Below are 18,924 nucleotides of genomic sequence, written 5' to 3'. Positions count from 1 at the left end.
CCCATGTGCAAGGATCACTCAGCCGCTTGCTGAGAGAAGTGGTCACAGCTTAACTCTCTGAAAGTCCATATATTTAGGACTACCTCAACCTGCTTTTCACCAATGATGCATATGAAACTTAATGATAACCATCCTCAACCATCACACAAAATCCAAACTTCACTACCTATTCTATGAGCATATTGCCACTTTTCAATAAAGTTTGATAGTTTGGTTCAGCTGAGTTCCTAAAATCATTGGACTTAAACTTTCATTTCACTTTTAAAATAATTTGTACATGACAAAGATATTGAGACTTCCTCAAATTCAACTACAGTCCTAGGCATACTTACATGTCTATAAGTAATCGACTCTTCACACACTGTTCCACATGCTCTTATTTTCCTGAATACCATGCCATCAGTTCCAAGTTACTAACCCATTTTCTTGGCTCTGTTTGTGTGTTTTGGAAGAGGGGGCCATTTGGAATCAAACCCAAGCTTCACACATGCAAAGTTGGAGCTCAATCACTGAGCTGCCCTTCCAGCTCCATATGGCCAAAGAGTGTGTGCTGTCACTTCTCAAGTACAGTCTTCATGTGGAATCTTTAACATCAATGCATTCTCTAACACAGCCTCCTAAATTTTCATTTATTAAATTCTCTAAACCCACTACAACTGCATCACAAATAATCAAATATAAATTAAAATATAAATCTCACATGCCTACAGACTGTGGTGGTATGAATAGAAGAGATGGCCCCCAATATATTCAGTTGTTTATTTGTTTGTAGTTTGCATTCTGCAGCCACCTGGCTGGAGGTAATGTTACTGGGTGGATCTTAAGGTGAGGTGGTGGGTTTCAGATTTCAATCTAAAGATATGCAAAATGTGCCTAGCTGGAGTTCCTGAAGTGTGCTGTGTGGCTTTTGGCTTTTTGGCTTGTGCTTCTTCTTCTCTCTTCTTGGGCCTGTGAAGGCAGAGAAGCTTCTTCTGCCATTATGGAACTTTCCCTGGATCTGTAAGCTTCAATAAATCCCTTCCTCCATAACTGTGCCTTGTCTGAAAGTTCATCTCAGTGAACCTGAAGCTGTCTGCTACACAGGGCTCAGATTCTATATAATAGCAATTATTTTCTCCTAAATACCCTGCATTATCTAAATTATAGAACAAAATGTTGTTATCTATAAAGTATATATCTATCTCCTAAATTTTTGCATTGTCTCAAATATAAAACAACAAATCAATGCATTTGCCCATTTAAAAATGTAGGACTCATTTCATCATTCTATTTTTTTTTTACAGTGAAATCTGCCATTAATTAGTTCTAAAAAAATATTTATAAATCATAATTGTGGCATGTAATTTTCCAGTCTTTATTTCTATCCCCCTTTTATTTGGAGTCAAAGTTCCTCAAAACAACTATTTCATTTGATTTTTCACAATATTTTCTTCTGTATCTTCCTGTAGTCTTCATGATAATTGAAATACTTATTGTTTTTACAAAGATTTATCAGTGTAATTTATATTCCACAGTAAAATCAAAAGTCCTTAATATGACCAGAAGCTGTCTGACTGAGGTTTTTTGGCACATCCAGACTATATGACACTTTGTCAAGCTATAGTCATGCTGAGTACATGTTTTTTCCTTACTTATGCATTTAAAGCTTATTTTTTTACAATAAATTCCTTATGAGGACTTTACCTTCTCACCTTTGACAATCCTGTTTCAATGTATATCTTTAGCATAGCACAAGGCAAGTTTTTATAATTACTTTTCTTTTGTTTATTTTATTTATTTATTTATTTTGAGGTAGGGTCTTTCTCTATTCCAGACTGACCTTGAATACACTATATAGTCTTAGGGTGGACTTGAACTCCCTGCAATCCTCCTACCCCTTCCTCCCAAATTTTGGGATTAAAATAATGTGCCACCACACCTAGCTTTTTAATTTTTTTGTTTTGTTTTGTTTTTGGAGGTAGTGTCTCTCTCCAGCTCAGGCTGACATGGAATTCACTGTGTGGTCTCAGGATGGCCTCCTACCTCTGATTCCCAAGTGCTGGAAATAAAAGCATGTGCCACCACACCTGGATAAGGCTGCAAATTTTTAATAGTAATTTTGCTTACCCTGCATGTTTTGTGTACCTCCTTATATCCTTGGATGCTGACATGCTGTTGGTAGATCAGTAATTGATGAAAATGTGTCTTTCTTTTTTTTAAGATTTTTATTTATTTATTTGAGAGTGACAAAGAGAGAATGAGGTAGATAGAGAGCGAGAGAGAGAATGGGCGCACCAAGGCTTCTAGCCACTGCAAACATACTCCAGACACATGCACCGTCTTGTGCATCTGGCTAATGTGGGTCCTGGGGAATCGAGCCTCAAACTGGGGTCCTTAGGCTTCCCAGGCAAGTGCTTAACCACTACACCATCTCTCCAGTCCAAAAATGTGTCTTTCTTATGTGAAAGAATAGGATAGTTTTTATTTTTTTTTCCTACCATTTGGGTATATTGGAGCCACACCAATTTAAAAGAACTTATTTCAAACTTTACTAGCCAACACACAGCTCAATCCACACTGCCAGACTCGCATTCAAATACAGCTGGCACCAGGTAATGATCCTGTCATAGTCAAACAGGAAAATACATTAAAAATGTGCTAAATGATTTGATGGTGACATTTTTCTACACAGGCAGATTTTATCCCAGAATTTGGGCCTATTAATGATTGGTCAGATACGATTCCATTCTAGCATGAAACTGTATATATCAGTATACTAGAAACAGTAGGTAAGACTCATAGGGAAAAAAAAACATGCAATTCAAATTTGCAATATTAATATGTGACACACATTTTCATTTTGAGACATCTTCAAAAGCAAAATGTTTCTGGAGTTCTTTGATAAATGTGAAATAAAAAAAAATCTATCTTGGGTAAACACTTTGTATGAAGTACATAAGTAATACAAGAGAGCACAGAACTAAGATCAGGTTATTGAATCATTAGTTATAATGTCACGCAAACTGGGCCCTCAGTCCCCTTACAAGTAGTGACATAGGCTTGTCCCAATGCCCTGCCCAGACCCACATGCAGATAGCCTGCTTGCACCTGTCCAGCCAGTGCTAGGACCATTGAGCTCTGCCCCTGGGCCCAAACTAGTCATGTATGTGGAAAGTCTGCCAGCACTCTCCTCACCACATACCACTTGGTTCTGTTCCTGCTTCTCTATGAGCCCAACTCAAACTCACATATAGATTGCCTGTTCACACTAGTGCTTAGAAAGGCAAATTAGGCCCTAGGATTCCCAGCAAGCAATGCCAAAGCCTCACCATCATTACTTGTCCATACACTTGGGTAGACTACCCATCCACATCCTCCCAGAGCAAGACAGACAAGAATACCCAACACAAGGCCCCAGTGAAGATGCTGCTATATGTTCAGCAAGACAAAGAGATTATCTCACCTGGTCAAAATCTAATGCAAATAAATAAACACAAGAAACCAAGGTAAGATATTCCCAACACAAAAACCTTGTCTTTTAATATGATTGGATCCAAGTCTGTCCATTTTCCTACAGAATTCATTATATCATTTATCCTTACAGCTGAGTAGAATTCCATTGTGTAAATACATTCATCTTCATTATCCATTCATCAAATGATGGGCATCTGGGTTGATTTCAGTTTTTAGTTATTGTGAATTGAGCAGTTATAAATATGGTTGAGCAAATATCTCTGCTTATCCCCTTTACCCTATCCTGATCTCACTCTATATTACAGTACCTGATTTTTTTCCATATAGCATCAAAAACTGAGAACAACCAAAATCTATCAACAAGACATAAATCGCTGACCCCATATCAGCAAATGAATTACCCCTAACACAGCAGGAGGGGTCCAAGTGAAACCACAGAGAACGAGTGCTGCTCCCATGGTGAGCCTGACAACCTACACTAGGGTGATGGAGGCAGACACTGAGCATACCCAAAGCACATCAAAGTAGAAACTCTGAAGCTGCTGAGAGCACAAAACTAAAGCAGACTTAAAGCACACCCAGCAATGCTCAAGGGATTTTGCAGAAGAGAGGGTGGAAAGGATGTAAGAATCACAGGGTGTGAGGGAATATCCAGAGTTACCCCCCACTATGACTGACCATTGTTCCCAAATCTCATTACCCACAGCTCCATGGTGATTAACAGCAATTCCACTAATGAAGGGCCTGAGTAGAATGGGGGCAGGGAGGAAAATAGTGAGACCAACACATGATGTTTCTGTACAGTTTCTACTTAATATATATTTACCTAGTCCCATAGTAGAAGCCTCTAGGAGAGCTACTTAAAGAAAACTCCATACAAAGAATTCCCTACAGTGAAATAAACATATACAATAAACTTAAAGCAGACATAGACAAATATATGAATGAAATACAAAAGAATCAGTGAAAAGAACACAACAGACTGCTGAATCAATTCACCGAATTCTAGGAGGACATGAACAAATGCCTGAATGCATTCCAAGAGAGCAAAAACAATTAACCAGATGCAGTGAGAAAGTCAAACCAAGAAATAAATTGAAACATGGACTGGAAAGATAGTGTAGCAAAACCTAAGGTCCCAGGTTCAATTTCCCCATACCAATATATCTGGTTGCACAGGTGGCCTATGCAGATGGAGTACATTGACAGTGGTCTGGAGGCCCTGGTGCACCCATTCCGTCTCTCTTTCTACCTTTCTCTCTCTCTCTCTCAAAATAAGTAAGACAATACTTTAAATATGTTTAAAATAGGAAAATAAAAAAAAGTACAAATATGTTGTTGCAGTTACCTTTATGTTGCTGGGACAAAAGACCAACAAAAAGTAGCTGATGGGAGGACAGTATTTTTTTTTTTCTTAATTTTTTTTTTTTTTACTTATAGACCCAAGAGAAGTCCACAGTGTCAGGGGAAAGCATGGCATTAGCAGAGGCTGCCCATCACCTCTGCCTCAGAAGGTGGAAAAGAGCAGCAGGATCATGAGCTGAATGCTGGCAGAGTGCCAAATATAATACTTCTAAATCATACCATGAAACTTCCTCTGGCAAGGATTCACCTCCCAAATTGCCACCATCAGGCTTACAAGAATTGAAGGCACGTGAGATAATGGGAGATATCTGATTCAAGCTACCACCGATACTGAAGAAAGCTCTAATGGAAACAAAAAAAATAAAATAAGTGAATTAAATTGCTTCCAAGAAAGCCTTACTGCCAGAGTAGATCACGTTGAGGACAGAATATCAGGAATAAGGACAAGATAGGTGAAACTCAGGTAGAAGCCAAAATCAATGAGAAGTTCCAAAAACATATAAGGAGAACAAGAGAAAAATGTATGGTAAATATATGAATATAATAATATCCAAAGGGGAGGAATTATATGTCAAGGGCATAGAAAATATTTTCAGTAAAACTTAGAAGACAATGTTCCTAACTTTCTAAAAGAGAGGTCCACCCAGGTACAAGAGGCATACAGAATGCTGAATGGAAATATACAAAGAATAAATCCCCCATTATCACATTATAGCTAAAACACTGAAAACAAAGAAAATATATGAAAAGCTGCAAGAGACAGTTTGTCATTCATGAAGCTATTCCCATCAGAAAAATATCCAATTTCTTAATGGAAACTCTGTAATAAAGAAGGGCTTAGAACAAAGTGTTTCACATATTGAAAGACCATGTCTGCAAACTTGAGCTTCTATACCCAGCAAAGCTATCCCTCATAATAGGAGAAAGTAAAATACTGAATAATGATTTATATAATTAACATCACACTTACTTATCTTTTCTCCAGTAATGTACACATTTTGACATTGACATGCTGTTTTGACCAATGCAACTTCATGACAAGCTTGGAAATAAGTAGTGGGCCTCATGACATTTGTACCTCTTCTGCAGATTCATTTGGTTTATTATAGGTCTTTTGAATTTAGTATTAATTTTTGCAATAAACTTGTTTATTTCTATAAAACACAAACATGGATTTTCCTTTTGGAGTCTATTCTATACACGAATCACTTCTAAGATACTTAAAACCTTAGCTAAAGTGATTGCTTTCATTCAAGAACAAGGACTATTTCTCTATTTGAATCATAGATTTCTTACATCATCTTTAATATGTAAGTATTTTGAATCTATTATCATTTTTAAACCTATGTATTTCCTAGTTCAGTGGCATTGTATAAATTGCATTTTTAAACAATTTAACTGTATTCATTGTTAAAATATAAATATTTTTGCATGTTAATGATCCTACTATGTTGCTACAGTCACTGAAATCTCTTTTCATCATTTTTCCATAATTATGTCTGAAATGGCTATGTATCTTTATTTCTATGACAATGATTTTTTTTCTTCAAGTGAAAAATATTTTCTCCAAAATGGGTGGGTTTTCTCTATTAAATTTACTAGAAACTTGTTTGTAATATTGAGCAAAAGTGGGGATGGATAGCTAGAGAGATGGCTCAGAGGCTAATGTGTTTGCCTTCATAGGCTAATGACCTGAATTTGATTCCTCAGTACCCACATGAAGCCAGATGCATAGTGACCCATGCATCTGGAGTTCATTTGCAGTGGCTGGAGGCCCTAGTGTGCCCATTTTCTCCATCTCTCTGCCTCTCTTTTCTCTCTCTCCTTGCAAATAAATGAATTAATTTAAAAAAGAACATTCTCTAAATTGTTATTTATTTATTTATTTGCAAGGAGAGAGAGAGAGAGAATGGGCATACCCAGGCCTCCAGCCACTGCAAAAGAACTCCAGATGCATGTGCCCCTTGTGCTTCTGGATTATGTGGGTCCTGGGGAATTGATCCTTCCTCCTTTGGTTTTGCAGGCAAGCACCTTAACCATTAGCCATCTCTCCAGCCCTTATTATTATTGTCATTATTTGTAAAAGTAGGGAAGTATATATTTTGCCCATAATTGTACCTAGAACAAATTTGGATTTTCAACATTATGGCTTAGCTGGAGAAATTTACAATATGTCTTTTGTCTGGTGTTTGAGACTAACATACCTTCTCTGCCTTTTTGTAACCATCTTTATCATGCTTAATATTGTTCATTCTTTTACTTTGACACCAATTTGTGTAGATAAATTTCAAGAAAATTTCTCATAAACTGCTTAAGAATCTTGCTTTTCTAAATTCCAATAATCTGTGACTTTTGATTGTGAATGTGAAGAGCATTTACTTTTACTGGAATTACTGATACATCTAAGTGGGAATTATCACTACAATATGTTTTCTATTTTTCCCATGTTTCATTCTTTTTATAATAATTGATTGCTTTCTTAAAGATCATTAATTTCCTTTTTTGTTTAGATACAAATTATACATCCCTTTTAGTATTAATATCTTAAAATACTGCATTTTATTGCACTTCTCTGTTTTGTGCCTAATGTTTCAAACATTTGATATTAAATGTATGTGAAAGCCTCATAATATAGTCTTCTTACTTTTTAAGCTACCAATGATCTCAACATATTTCTGATTTAAACAAGATAGTAGCACATTCCCACATATATACACAAATTATTTAATTGATATAAAGCTAGGAAATATTTCCCTAAATATATATTTATATTAATATTTTCTTTATGTAAGTATTGTAGTTGATATAGTGTTCCAAGGTTTTCCCTTAGCTTGCTTGTAGAACTTGTATATTGCTAATTAATTATTTCTACCATTCTATTTTTCCAAAAAGTGATTTCATCTCCATTGTGAAAAATATTTTGAGACTTCTTACAAATAAATAATTGTACTTTTCTCAAGTAGTACTACAAAGGTGTTACTCCACTCTTTTCTCACTTGCAAACACATTAATAAAAAGTTTCACGATCTAATTTAGTCTTTCAGAATGTAGTATGAAGCCTGTAATAATTACTTTCTCACTGCTGAGATAAAATACCTTACTAGAAGTAGTTTATATAGGAAAATATGTATTTTTGGTACAGCAATGCCAGATGAAGAAGTTTCATTACTGCAAGGAAAGCAATGAAATAGCAGTGAGCTGGTTGTCACATCTTCACATTAGCAAAGATGAAAGAGAGAGAGAGAGAGAAACAGGGACAGAGAAAGAAAGAGCAAGCTATGTATAGCAAGTAGGGCTGCACTACAATATCACAAGGTGCATCCCAGCAATATAGCTCTTCTAGGGATGCTCCACCATCTACAGACTGCACAAACTGGAGATTTGGTTTGAGGGTTAAGCACAAACACATGAGATTTTTTTTTTTTTTTTCAAGGTAGGGACTCATTCTGTAGCTCAAGCTGACCTTGAATTCACTATGATCACAGCGATCCCTTTACCTATGCCTCCCAAGTGCTGGGATTAAAGGCATGTGCCATCACACCTAGTTTATACATGAGATTTTGAGGGACATTTTATACTTAAAGCTCCACATTCTGCCCCTTATCCTCCAGAGATTCATGACCACTATACAATGCAAAATGTCTTCATTCTCACTTAAAGACAGCCATAGTCTTTATTACTCCCAACAATGTTTTGAAATTAAAAGTCCTAAGTATCATCTGATAGTCAAGGAAATATCTTCCTGCAAATCCCATAAAATCAGAATAAAAGTTGTATGCTTCTAACATACAAAGGCACAGAAGAAGCTTTTTCATTGTAAAACGAAGGGCTGGGAGCAAAGCAAGGAAAGTCTGAAGCAATGGACAGTCGAACACCATCAGGGAAAATACCAAATCCTTCACTGCAGTCCTGTACTTGGGACTTGAGGTGCCATCATGGGCTCATTAACAGCACTGCTCCAGGTGTCCTGCTGGCTTTCTAAGGAAAACTACTGAAGAGTCAGTTACTTTCTTTAGCAGCTCTTGCATAACCTTGGAATCTCCAAAAACCCAGAATCTTCTAAAATCCTACAATTTGTTTTCATCTGACATAATGGATTTACAGGGCTCCCTTGCAAGGAATTTCACCAAGCTTCACTGTGCCTAGAGAAACTTGTCTGCCTGTAAGTGTTGCACATTCCATGACACTCTATTTTCTGCATTTCTCATAGTTCCAAAACAATTATGATGTACTAACACTGCCATTTTTTTTTTTTTTTTTTATTCCAGTGAGCTTGAAGCTAGAATCTGAGGAGCAGGAAACTCTTTTAGCATTTTTCCTTTAGTGCCCTTCCTCTCCTAAGAAACCCATTCCTGCTGGGGAGATTGCTGATGTTCTCTCTCTCAATCTCCCTCTCTGTCTCTCACTCACTAGCATTAAAAAACAAACAAACAACAACAACAAAAAAAAAAAAAACAGTCTGTTGGGTTTGCCTCAAAAAATAAAAATGAAAATAAATTGCAGCTGAAAAAGTTGCCTTTTTTGGGCCTGGGACCTAATCTTGATCCTCACTTCATTCTGTGCCAAAATGAACATCTTTCATCTCCTTCTGCTCTGTATTTTACTCTGCTGAACACAACAGTCCATTCACTTTAAAATCAACTTTTTTCAAGTTTTTAGGAGATGGGAAGAATACAGCCAGACTCTTTACCAGAGTAGCACATCAACTGCCTCAGTTCAGTTCCCAACAAAGTCATTATTCCTTCCTAAAACCTCATAAGCCAAATGTACAAAGTCCATACTTCTCTCTGCATTTCTGCCTTGAAAACTCTCATCAGAGTGGCCTATTAAGCTCTTTCTTCCGCAAGTGCTTGTTTTTCATTACTAAGGTATGATTATTTCAATAGATATGCTGATAAATTGGAACAAGTACTACAGTATTTTCAAATTCTCTCTCTTTTTTTTATTTATTTATTTGAGAGTGACAGACACAGACAGAAAGACAGATAGAGGGAGAGAGAGAGAATGGGCGTGCCAGGGCTTCCAGCTCTGAGGTATTTTTCAAATCTTGTGTAGTGTCTTTAAATACATGTACTTGTCATTACTCTATTGAACACTGATCTAAACTGATACACTAGCAGGTTCACTAGAGATATGTAGACATGGAGATTAGTCATTTGCTTTATTCCAGCACTGTGTTCTATGAATTTTTCATCTCTCATGAGTGTGTGGTGTGTGTGTGTGTTTGTGTAGACACACAGATGACAGATAGCTAGATATATATTTAGATAGGTAGAAAGGATCAACCTTCTTCGGTGTCTGTTTCTCTATTTTATTTTTATTTTTTTTGAGATTGGATTATTTCATGTAGCTACCCTCGATCTACTATCCTCTTGCCTCAAGTGCTAGGATTACAAGTGTGTACCATCAATACTAGTGACTGTCTGATATCTTATGATTGAACATTTTCTTTCTTTACCTTCCTACTTTCTCCATTCCTCCATGTCCTTGTCAATTCTGACCCTTCTCCTTTGCTGAAGGAAAAAAAATAATAATAATCTCAGTAATACTTTTTTTCCTCCTATCCCCTTTCATCCCTTCTTTCTTCTTTATTTGACATTGATTCTTCAGGTAAGAAATAAGCCAGTTTCTTTTAAGCTATGTTAGACAAAGGAATATATCTCTGTTTTTTTTTTTTAAAACTGAATTTAATAAGAAAATTAAAGTGTTTTTCCTAGGACTTTAAAAATGTTAAATTCTGCTTAAAACTTTGTAATTCCTAAATAGATACCATGGGCATATTCACATTTCTACTAACAATTTACTGATATAACCAAAACAAGTACACAACATAATTATAATAAAATGCCATTTCCTTTGAGAAAAATGCAATAATTTTATAGCTCATTGGTAGTTCACAAAAGCAAAAGTTAGGAATTTCTATAATTTCTATTTTTAAATGATTAGCAGAATACCAGAAGCATAGTGACAAAAAACATTCAGAACCCAACTTCAATTGTACCATATGACAGCTATTCCAAATTTAATTTAAAAGCTAGTGGAGCTCAAAGTTGAAACTTAGAGTTACCAAGTCAGATTGTTTTCATAATAATAACGTTTAAACTATAAATTACAATTTTGATGCTCTCCTATAATCTGTTTTAATGTTTTCATTAAAACTCTGATATGTGAAAATTATAACTTGAGAGATCTCTTGGACATGTTGGATAGGGTGTCACATTACTATAAATCCAGCACACAGGAAGCTAGAATGGGATGACCACAAGTTTGAGGCTAACCCTGACTACTTAGTAGTTCTGTCTTAAATAAAGCAAACAAGCACAAGAGAATTCCTGTGAGGCACTTCTTAAAATTCTATAAAATAGTGATATTTTTCTTTTGTATTAAAAGAATCCCAGGGCTGTAGAGATGGCTTAGTGGTTAAGCACTTGCCTGTGAAGCCTAAGGACCCCATTTCGAGGCTCAATTCTCCAGGACCCACGTTAGCCAGATGCACAAGAGGGTGCATGCATTTGGAGTTAGTATGCAGTAGCCAGAGGCCTTGGTGTGCCCATTCTCTCTCTCTCTCTCTATCTGCCTCTTTCTCTCTCTCTGTCCATCACTTTCAAATCAATAAATAAAAATAAACAAAAAATTTAAAAAATTCCAATGTTCTGATAATATAATATATGTTGCTCTATAATATTTCAGTCAATAGTTAATGCTAATTTGCAGAAGCAAAGATCTATTATTTTCACTTTTAATGCAGCAGGGTGGCCCACCATGGTACACAGTTATAAGTAGTACAATGTATGAGACTATGATGCCCCATAGTTACTATTTATCAGAATTAAACTAACACCACCTGAAGAATGGGAAAGGCTGAATTTGGAAAATGATTCCATTCTTTATTGTTACTGAATAGTTTCAAAACATTTCAAGGAAACAAAATCTATATATGATATATGATTTAAAGTCAGAACTATTGGCATCATAAGCTCTAGTAGTTTGAATATGTATGGCCCCCATAGTCACAGAAATTTTGATTAAGCTTCTTACTTAGTCCTAAGTGGGCAGAACCTTGATGGAGGAGGTGTGTCACTAGAGACAGATCATGAATCCAGCATTATGGTTTGTTCTAAGCCAGCTTGAGCTCTGGTTGCATGTTTTACTCTCTCTGACATGGATGTATAGTGAAGTGAGCTAGCTTCTTCTGTCATGATGAATGATCCCCAGGAATTTTCAAATCTGAAATAAACTCTTTCCTCCCACAAGCTACTTCTAGTAGAGTATCATAGGCATGCCATGTAAAATTGATGCTTTGTAGGGCCATAATGCTATCATATAGTCAGTGATACCTTTGTTAATCTTTCTTTAACATTTATGGTAACCCAGTCAATTAAGTAATCATTACATTTATTTTGGAACCAAGGTCTTATGTATCTTCGTCTGGACTCAACCTCCCTGTGTAACTGAACTTTTTTAGTCCTGCTGCCTCTACCACTTGAATGTTGGAATTGTTAGCATATGTCATCATACCAGGTTTATGTGGGGCTCAGAATCAAAGCAGGTGTTCATGAATGCTAGGCAAAAAATCCCATCCTATCAAAAAGTGTTAGCAAAATTAATTGATATCAAACCCATTTGCTGCTTTGTCCTATTCATGAGTCACGAATTCTTCAAGTTATCTTTAATTACTCTAACGTTTGAAGATATTCAAGCTAGAGGCATATATCTGTATACACATACACAGTGTTTTGGGTCTGGAAAATAACAAATACCAATATTTGATCAATATGATAGTCTATGTAATGTTGATTTGGGTTATAGAAGGAGGATTTCTTTTCTAACTGATATAAGGTAGTATCTTAGACAAGCTAATTATGTGGGTTCTAAACTATTATTTATTAATAAATGAAGAATAGAATATGAAACTTCACTCACATGGTACTTATCCTGGCTATGAAAGGAAATGAAAGGTTTGTATTTTGTCTTGTTATTGTACTCACACTTGTTTTCACAGGTAGAACTGGAGTAACAAGGGATCCAGTTTGGGATTTTCTTCATACACTTACCCCTATAGGCTAATAGTATGCCTAAAGCAATCTTGTTCAGGGGTGATTGTTTCTAGGGATTGTGGATACCTCAGTAGTGCAGCATTTGATATTGACAAATTCATTCTAAAATAAGTAAAAGAAGCCTTTACCAAAGATGTTATCACCTTTGATAGTTGTGTTTTAGGTAACTATACACTATATACATGTACTTAGGATATAAAATTCATTAATTTGATAAAAAATGCCACATTATAATGTTTTATGTGGAATAGTTTGAAAATCACTTTTCCAAAGTTATAGTGGACTGTCATTCTCAAAGTTGGTTTTCCCATGACTGAAGCGATACTAATATTTTTTTTTTCAATTCATACTTTGTATCCCAATGTCCTCTCAGATTTTAGTGGCATATGTTCTCTGTCAGTCTGTCAGTGACACTTCCCTATCAATACTCATGATCTCCAGAACCAGAGTTTTATAAATCTTTCTTGTATTCCCTGAAGTCATATTTCCATTCTGCATGCTGCTTGCATGCTAATAATTAGTTACTTAAAAGTGAAAACACTGAAGTAGTTATAAATAAGGGAACTTTTGAGTGTTTTCCAATACCAACAAGAGAAATAATTGTTACAACATTATAGGCTGTTACTAGTTTTAACATATACAGTGGAAATTTAGCACACTTTAACTGTTAAAAATCAAGTTTTAATGTCATACAATGTGTCCATGACAGATATTTATTAATTTAGCAGTACTTATTAAATGCATGTTCTATTGTAGTATGTATTTATGGCACCTCATGATGTGCAAAATCAGCACACTTGTTCCATTTGTAAATTTGAGGTACAAAAAAAACAATGAAATTAACACAGATATTCATATATGCTTATGTTATACAATATTAAAGAGAGTGAAACACACTTACTCTGCAATAGAAAATAGAAACTATGAATTTCGTGGGTGCTAAAGAAAGAGAGGTTTTATTCAATACATATAAATGATGAATAGGAATGCATGTGACAAAGGGTAGGTTGAATCAAGGATATCCATTCCTCATGGAGAAACAAGTTCATGAGACCTGATGCAGTGGTCAATTATACAGAGCATTGAAACTCAGAGGCCAGGGAAGAATGATAGGTAAGGACCAGGCTGCAGGTGGATGTGTTGAGAGTTCATGTACAGGGGTCCATGGGTCAATGTAAACAGTGAGTGTTTTGTGACACAAACTACATTCAGATACCAGTGGAATTTCTTCAGTAAAACACTAGAAGAACAAGGAATGTACAAAATAAACCAATATTTCATTTTATCCTTTTCATTGAGTTCATTGAGTGAGTGGGTTGTGCGGGTATGCACACCTGTAACCCCAGTCCCATGGGAGCATATGTACAAGGAAGTAGGAAAATTAACAAAAAATGATCTAGAGTAACAGTTTCCCAATATTAAAGTATCCTTACTGATACTCTGATCAATAGCATACATCCCTGAGATTTTCTTAGGATAGAATATTGCAGCTAGTGTTCAGTTTAGGAAGATGGGAAAAGATTATAAAATATTCAAAGTAAGTTTATCTCTGCTCCTGCTACCTACATGTTTCCACTTCATGGCAGTTTGACCTTTCAGAATTCTAGGGTCATGGGCAGATTTCCTGTAAGTGCCCTCCATCTGCTGTGCCAACAACAGTTTTAATCCACTGTTGTATTCATACTTGTTTAAACCAATGCTCCTCAGTGGTTCAAGACCAAATGGGTAAAGACAAGAACAAAATATGAGTAAAGAAGACATTAAGGTAGGGAGTTACCCCCTTTATTTAGAGGTGAAGACTTGCTGAGCAAGGAAGAATTTATGAAACAAAGTGCTAAATATTATTTTTAAAATAAGGTCAGCCAGGGCTAGAGTAAGACCCTGCCTCTCTCTCTCACACACACACATACAGAAAATAACATTATGTTATATTTCTAACTAACATAACTTAGTTAGAAAATAACATTATGTTATATTTCTAACTAACCTAACTTAGTATGTGCAACTTAAAATAGCTCATATATTCATTTTAATCATCAAGTTAATAAGCTATCTTAGATGTCACAGAAAAAATATTGAATCCTCAATACAGATTGGCTTCAATAAAACTGTGAAGTCAAGTAATATTTCTATTTGGTAATCTTATATCATCTGAAAAATGAGCTCCACCTTAATGTGTGTTATCATTTATTAAAATAACTTATATTGCTATTGACTAATTTCTATGTTAACTGTGCCATTCACAATAAATCATGACCACCCAGTCAATCAATGGTCTACAAAAGTCTAAGAGCAGAGCGCACACAGTCTTCCAATGGATATCAGTGCCAAATGAATTTTCGAGGAAAGACATCATAGTTATCTTAATAATTTAAGTTAATAAGAATTTTTACAACATAACTACATGTGATTCCATTATTTTAATCAGGAAAAAAAACTTCATTACATCCTGATTCCAACAATATAGAGGATTTGAGTAGGTACTTGAGTTCTTATCATTCACTTTTTTATGTACTAAAATCAATGAAGGATGTTCAAGTTAGCTTGGTGGATGAAGACTACTTTGCTATTGGTTTCTGGTTTTATATTTTAGGCTTTATTATAGTCTATTATGTTAGAATTCTATTAAGATTTACAATGTTTTCAAATTACATTAAATCTTGATAAACTGCTGGGACCCAAAATGCTTTAATCAGTTTAAATATAAAGTATAGGTCAAAATACCTGTAAAAGTATGAAATGTTGGTGTTCTGAAAAGTCAGATATTTGCAATAAATTTGAATATTTTAAGAATTTTAACATATGTATTACATAGACTCTTTTCCTGAGGAAATTTAATGGTCCTGTGTTATAAATATCTAGTGGATAGATTGTCTAATAATTTTTATGCTATCCATGGCATCTATTTATCATCTTTTAAAGCTACTTTATGTGATTGAATAACCCCAAAACTTGTGTTGATACATCCTATATGTGGAAAACTTTTCACATACTTGAAAAGTGTAAGTTAAATGTCTCCAATAGAATAATAATCTTGCATTATGTTAGACATTTTAAAATATCTTTAGACTATGTGCAAAGCTTTACAAATTCAAGTCAAAACGATCCATAAAATTTTGAAAACAAACATATTTATAATTGTTATGTCCCTAAAATTCAATTTGCTAAAATAATGGCCACTTACATAAGTTATTTTATTTTATATATGCCTTTCTTTGCAACTTAATAAACTTTACACCAAGCTTATTCCCTTAAATCAAAGTTTACAAGCTATTACTGTTTCCAATTTATTCTTCAGAAGTAATTAAAGTTGACATTAGCATATCATTTTCCTGTATGACTTCTTCAGCAATATATTCTGATATCATATGAATCTAAATGTAAAGCCTTTCATATACTCATCATATGCCCAAACTAGTAATGATGTAGTGCAGAAGGATGACTCACTTCCCTAAAAACTGTAAAGCCTTGGAGTGCCATGTGTTACAGTGATTTTCTGACTTTGAATAAGCAGATCACCACACAAAATAAACTGCAAAGTATGACCTGAGTTGTAAGCATGCGCCATCATAATACTGAGTCACAAGGGAGCTAGAGCTGAAGGCAAATGGGGCTCGGCATCGTCGAAAGACAAAATGAACAGAGAGAATAAAGGGAAAAGGGAAGTTGTGACAAAGTGCAGCAACACATTTGTGAGAAAAGGTAGAACTATTGTGATGCTGTTTCCCACCGTCTTTCTGTCCTACACTAGTCCTCAAGTATAGATTTAATTCACAGGGACCCGAGATAATTATACTCAGTCAATCAGAGGCTAGAACATGAGATGCATTGCGATGTGTTAAAGCCGACTTCACCTCCCATCAGATAATACACTATCTTCTAGTTTAAGGACAGTAAGTGAAGGAAGGACACTAATGTAAGCCTAAGGAGAATCATTCAGCGTGAATTATTTACTAAAATGTAAACTTATTCATTGGTAGATACCACTCAGAACACTTGCGAAAGAAATGTGTGCGAACGGCTACAGATTAAGAATTCAGGTTTCTATACGATTATAACTCGTGGTAATAAAACCTGGGATAGAATCGAGCTTAAATTTTCAGCTTGAAACATTTTCAACTTAGTAACTCTTAAGAAGACAAGGAGAACGGTCAGTGGAAATTAGAAGCTATTCCCAGCACGCCCTTTGGGGACTTACTGTACCTGTGTCCACATCCTTCACCTGTTGCCTGGATGGAGCTGGCTGGCTCCACGTGGAGCTCCTGTAGGACCAGCCCTTTGTCGTGTGGCCCAGGAAAGTCCATGCCGGACACCACCTCCTCCTCTAGGGACTCCACATAGAAGAGAGTCCGAGCAGGCTGCTGGGCGCCCTGTCCTGGAGCCCCTTGCTGCAGCCTCGTGGCAATTGGTAACAAGGTGCCATTCAGAGGATTGAAGGAAGAGGACGAAGAAGACGTGGACGACGACGAAGAGGAGGAGGAGGAAGAGGAGGAAGAGGATGGTTTCTTCCAGAAAGTGCTCACACTGCCCCTCTCCTGGTTTTTGAGCAGGCGACTCTGGCTGGGTCCCCAGTGCTCAAAGCCTCCGCTGCCAACGTCAGGTTGCAGGCAGCTGCCCCCCGCTGGGCTGCCCTGGGACGGCGAGGGATGGCTGAAGAGTTTCCAGCGAAGTCGCAGGATGTGCTTCACATCGAAATCTTTTCTCCCAGAGCCTGACATGCTTTGTGTACGGAGGACCAAGGGGGCTGCAGCTCAAGCAGGGGTAGCCTGGTCAGCAGATCGGGAGGCCAGCGGCGACAGGGGACAAGGGAGGCGGCTGGATGTGCTCTCCGCAGGCAGCCGTGAGCCCAAAGCGTCTCGGTGGACCGCGCGCCCTGCCAAGCACACACCAGCACCGAAAGCGCGCCACAAAACCGTGCGGCTCAACCGCGGTCAGGTGCGGAGAACCTGACTGTGTGGGGAAAACCACCGACTGGGCGAAGAGGTGGACGTGGGACGCCCGTGGGTGCTGAAAATCCTCTCTATATGAGCACTGGGACCGGGTGGTGACCGCCAAAAGGGAAGAAGAGCCCGAGGCTGGAGATGCTCAAGGAAGGGAGATCTGGGCGCTCTGAAGCCCACTTGGGAGGTGGCAGTAGCTGGATCCACTTCACTGAGACACGCTCCTGGCAAAGCCTGAGTCGCGAAGGTGTCAAAGCTTCAGTCCTCGCTGCTCAGAGTTCAGTGCCTGGTGAGCTCAGCCAAAGAAAAGCAGCCCTAAGTCTCCAAGAAATGTACTCCCGCAGCCTTCTCCCTGCACCTGAGCCCCTGTCCCTGGCCTCTGGGAGGATGCCCTGGTCGCTTGCAGGGTCTAACGCTTTGTGCTGCGCGAGAAGAGAGGGTGGTTTTATAGAGCAGTTTGTAAAAGAGAAAAATAATCACCCCGGAAAATATAGGAAGGCTGAGGGAAAGCCCGCCCGCCCACCCGCGAGCCTGTCAAGGTCCTCACTGTACGATTTTCTCTTTGCCTCTGCGCTTCCTCCTCCCCCGTAAGTGACGCAGATGTGCACTGGGGCCTATACCGAGAGATGGAGGGAGGGAGGGAACGCTTCAATCTTCTTTATGCAAGTGAGTCTGCTCGCTCTTATTGTCCCCATGCGTAGGTCCTGTCACCTTTTTTCACCCTCCTTCCTCACTACATTACTGTGCAGCAATAAAAGTAAAGGAAACAGGCAATGTGCTTCAGCATCAGTAAACAGCAAGCATGAATCACAGCAGAGTAAACTTAATAGGTTGCCTCGGTGTGCAGGTTGCAGGTTAATGGCTTGAATTCTCTAATAAGCTGCATCCTTTAACCTTTAGCCTTAGTTACTCTGGAGTGAGACACTGAAAAAGCAGCGAGGCTGGCAACAACGTATAATGATGCCACCGTTCTGGCACTTACATCGTGATTCTGCTATTAATGCACCCAGACAGTGCGTCACCTCTGGGGACCAGAAGCACACAGAGGCATCTGAAGATGAGCTGAATGCAAGCCACGGGCTTGGCAAAAACAACGTATTTGATGGGTA

The 18,924-nt window shown here is 37.3% G+C and overlaps 1 protein-coding gene across 1 annotated transcript in view; it reads right to left on the bottom strand.

Moving 5' to 3' along the window:
• The window catches only part of Klhl1 (kelch like family member 1), a 382,842-nt gene extending 364,518 nt beyond the window's left edge, over positions 1 to 18,324 (bottom strand). The window contains exon 1 of the mRNA XM_004651015.2: positions 17,079 to 18,324. Within this exon, the coding sequence (XP_004651072.1) occupies positions 17,079 to 17,593 (515 nt within the window). The 5' untranslated portion in view covers positions 17,594 to 18,324. The remainder of the gene's footprint in view (positions 1 to 17,078) is intronic.
• Between the last annotated feature and the right edge of the window lie 600 nt (positions 18,325 to 18,924).

This window comes from Jaculus jaculus, chromosome 3 (genome assembly GCF_020740685.1).
Source record: "Jaculus jaculus isolate mJacJac1 chromosome 3, mJacJac1.mat.Y.cur, whole genome shotgun sequence".
In the NCBI taxonomy this organism is placed as follows: domain Eukaryota; kingdom Metazoa; phylum Chordata; class Mammalia; order Rodentia; family Dipodidae; genus Jaculus; species Jaculus jaculus.
The sequence above is the reverse complement of the archived record's forward strand: the minus strand, read 5'-3'. Positions and strand labels throughout refer to the sequence as shown.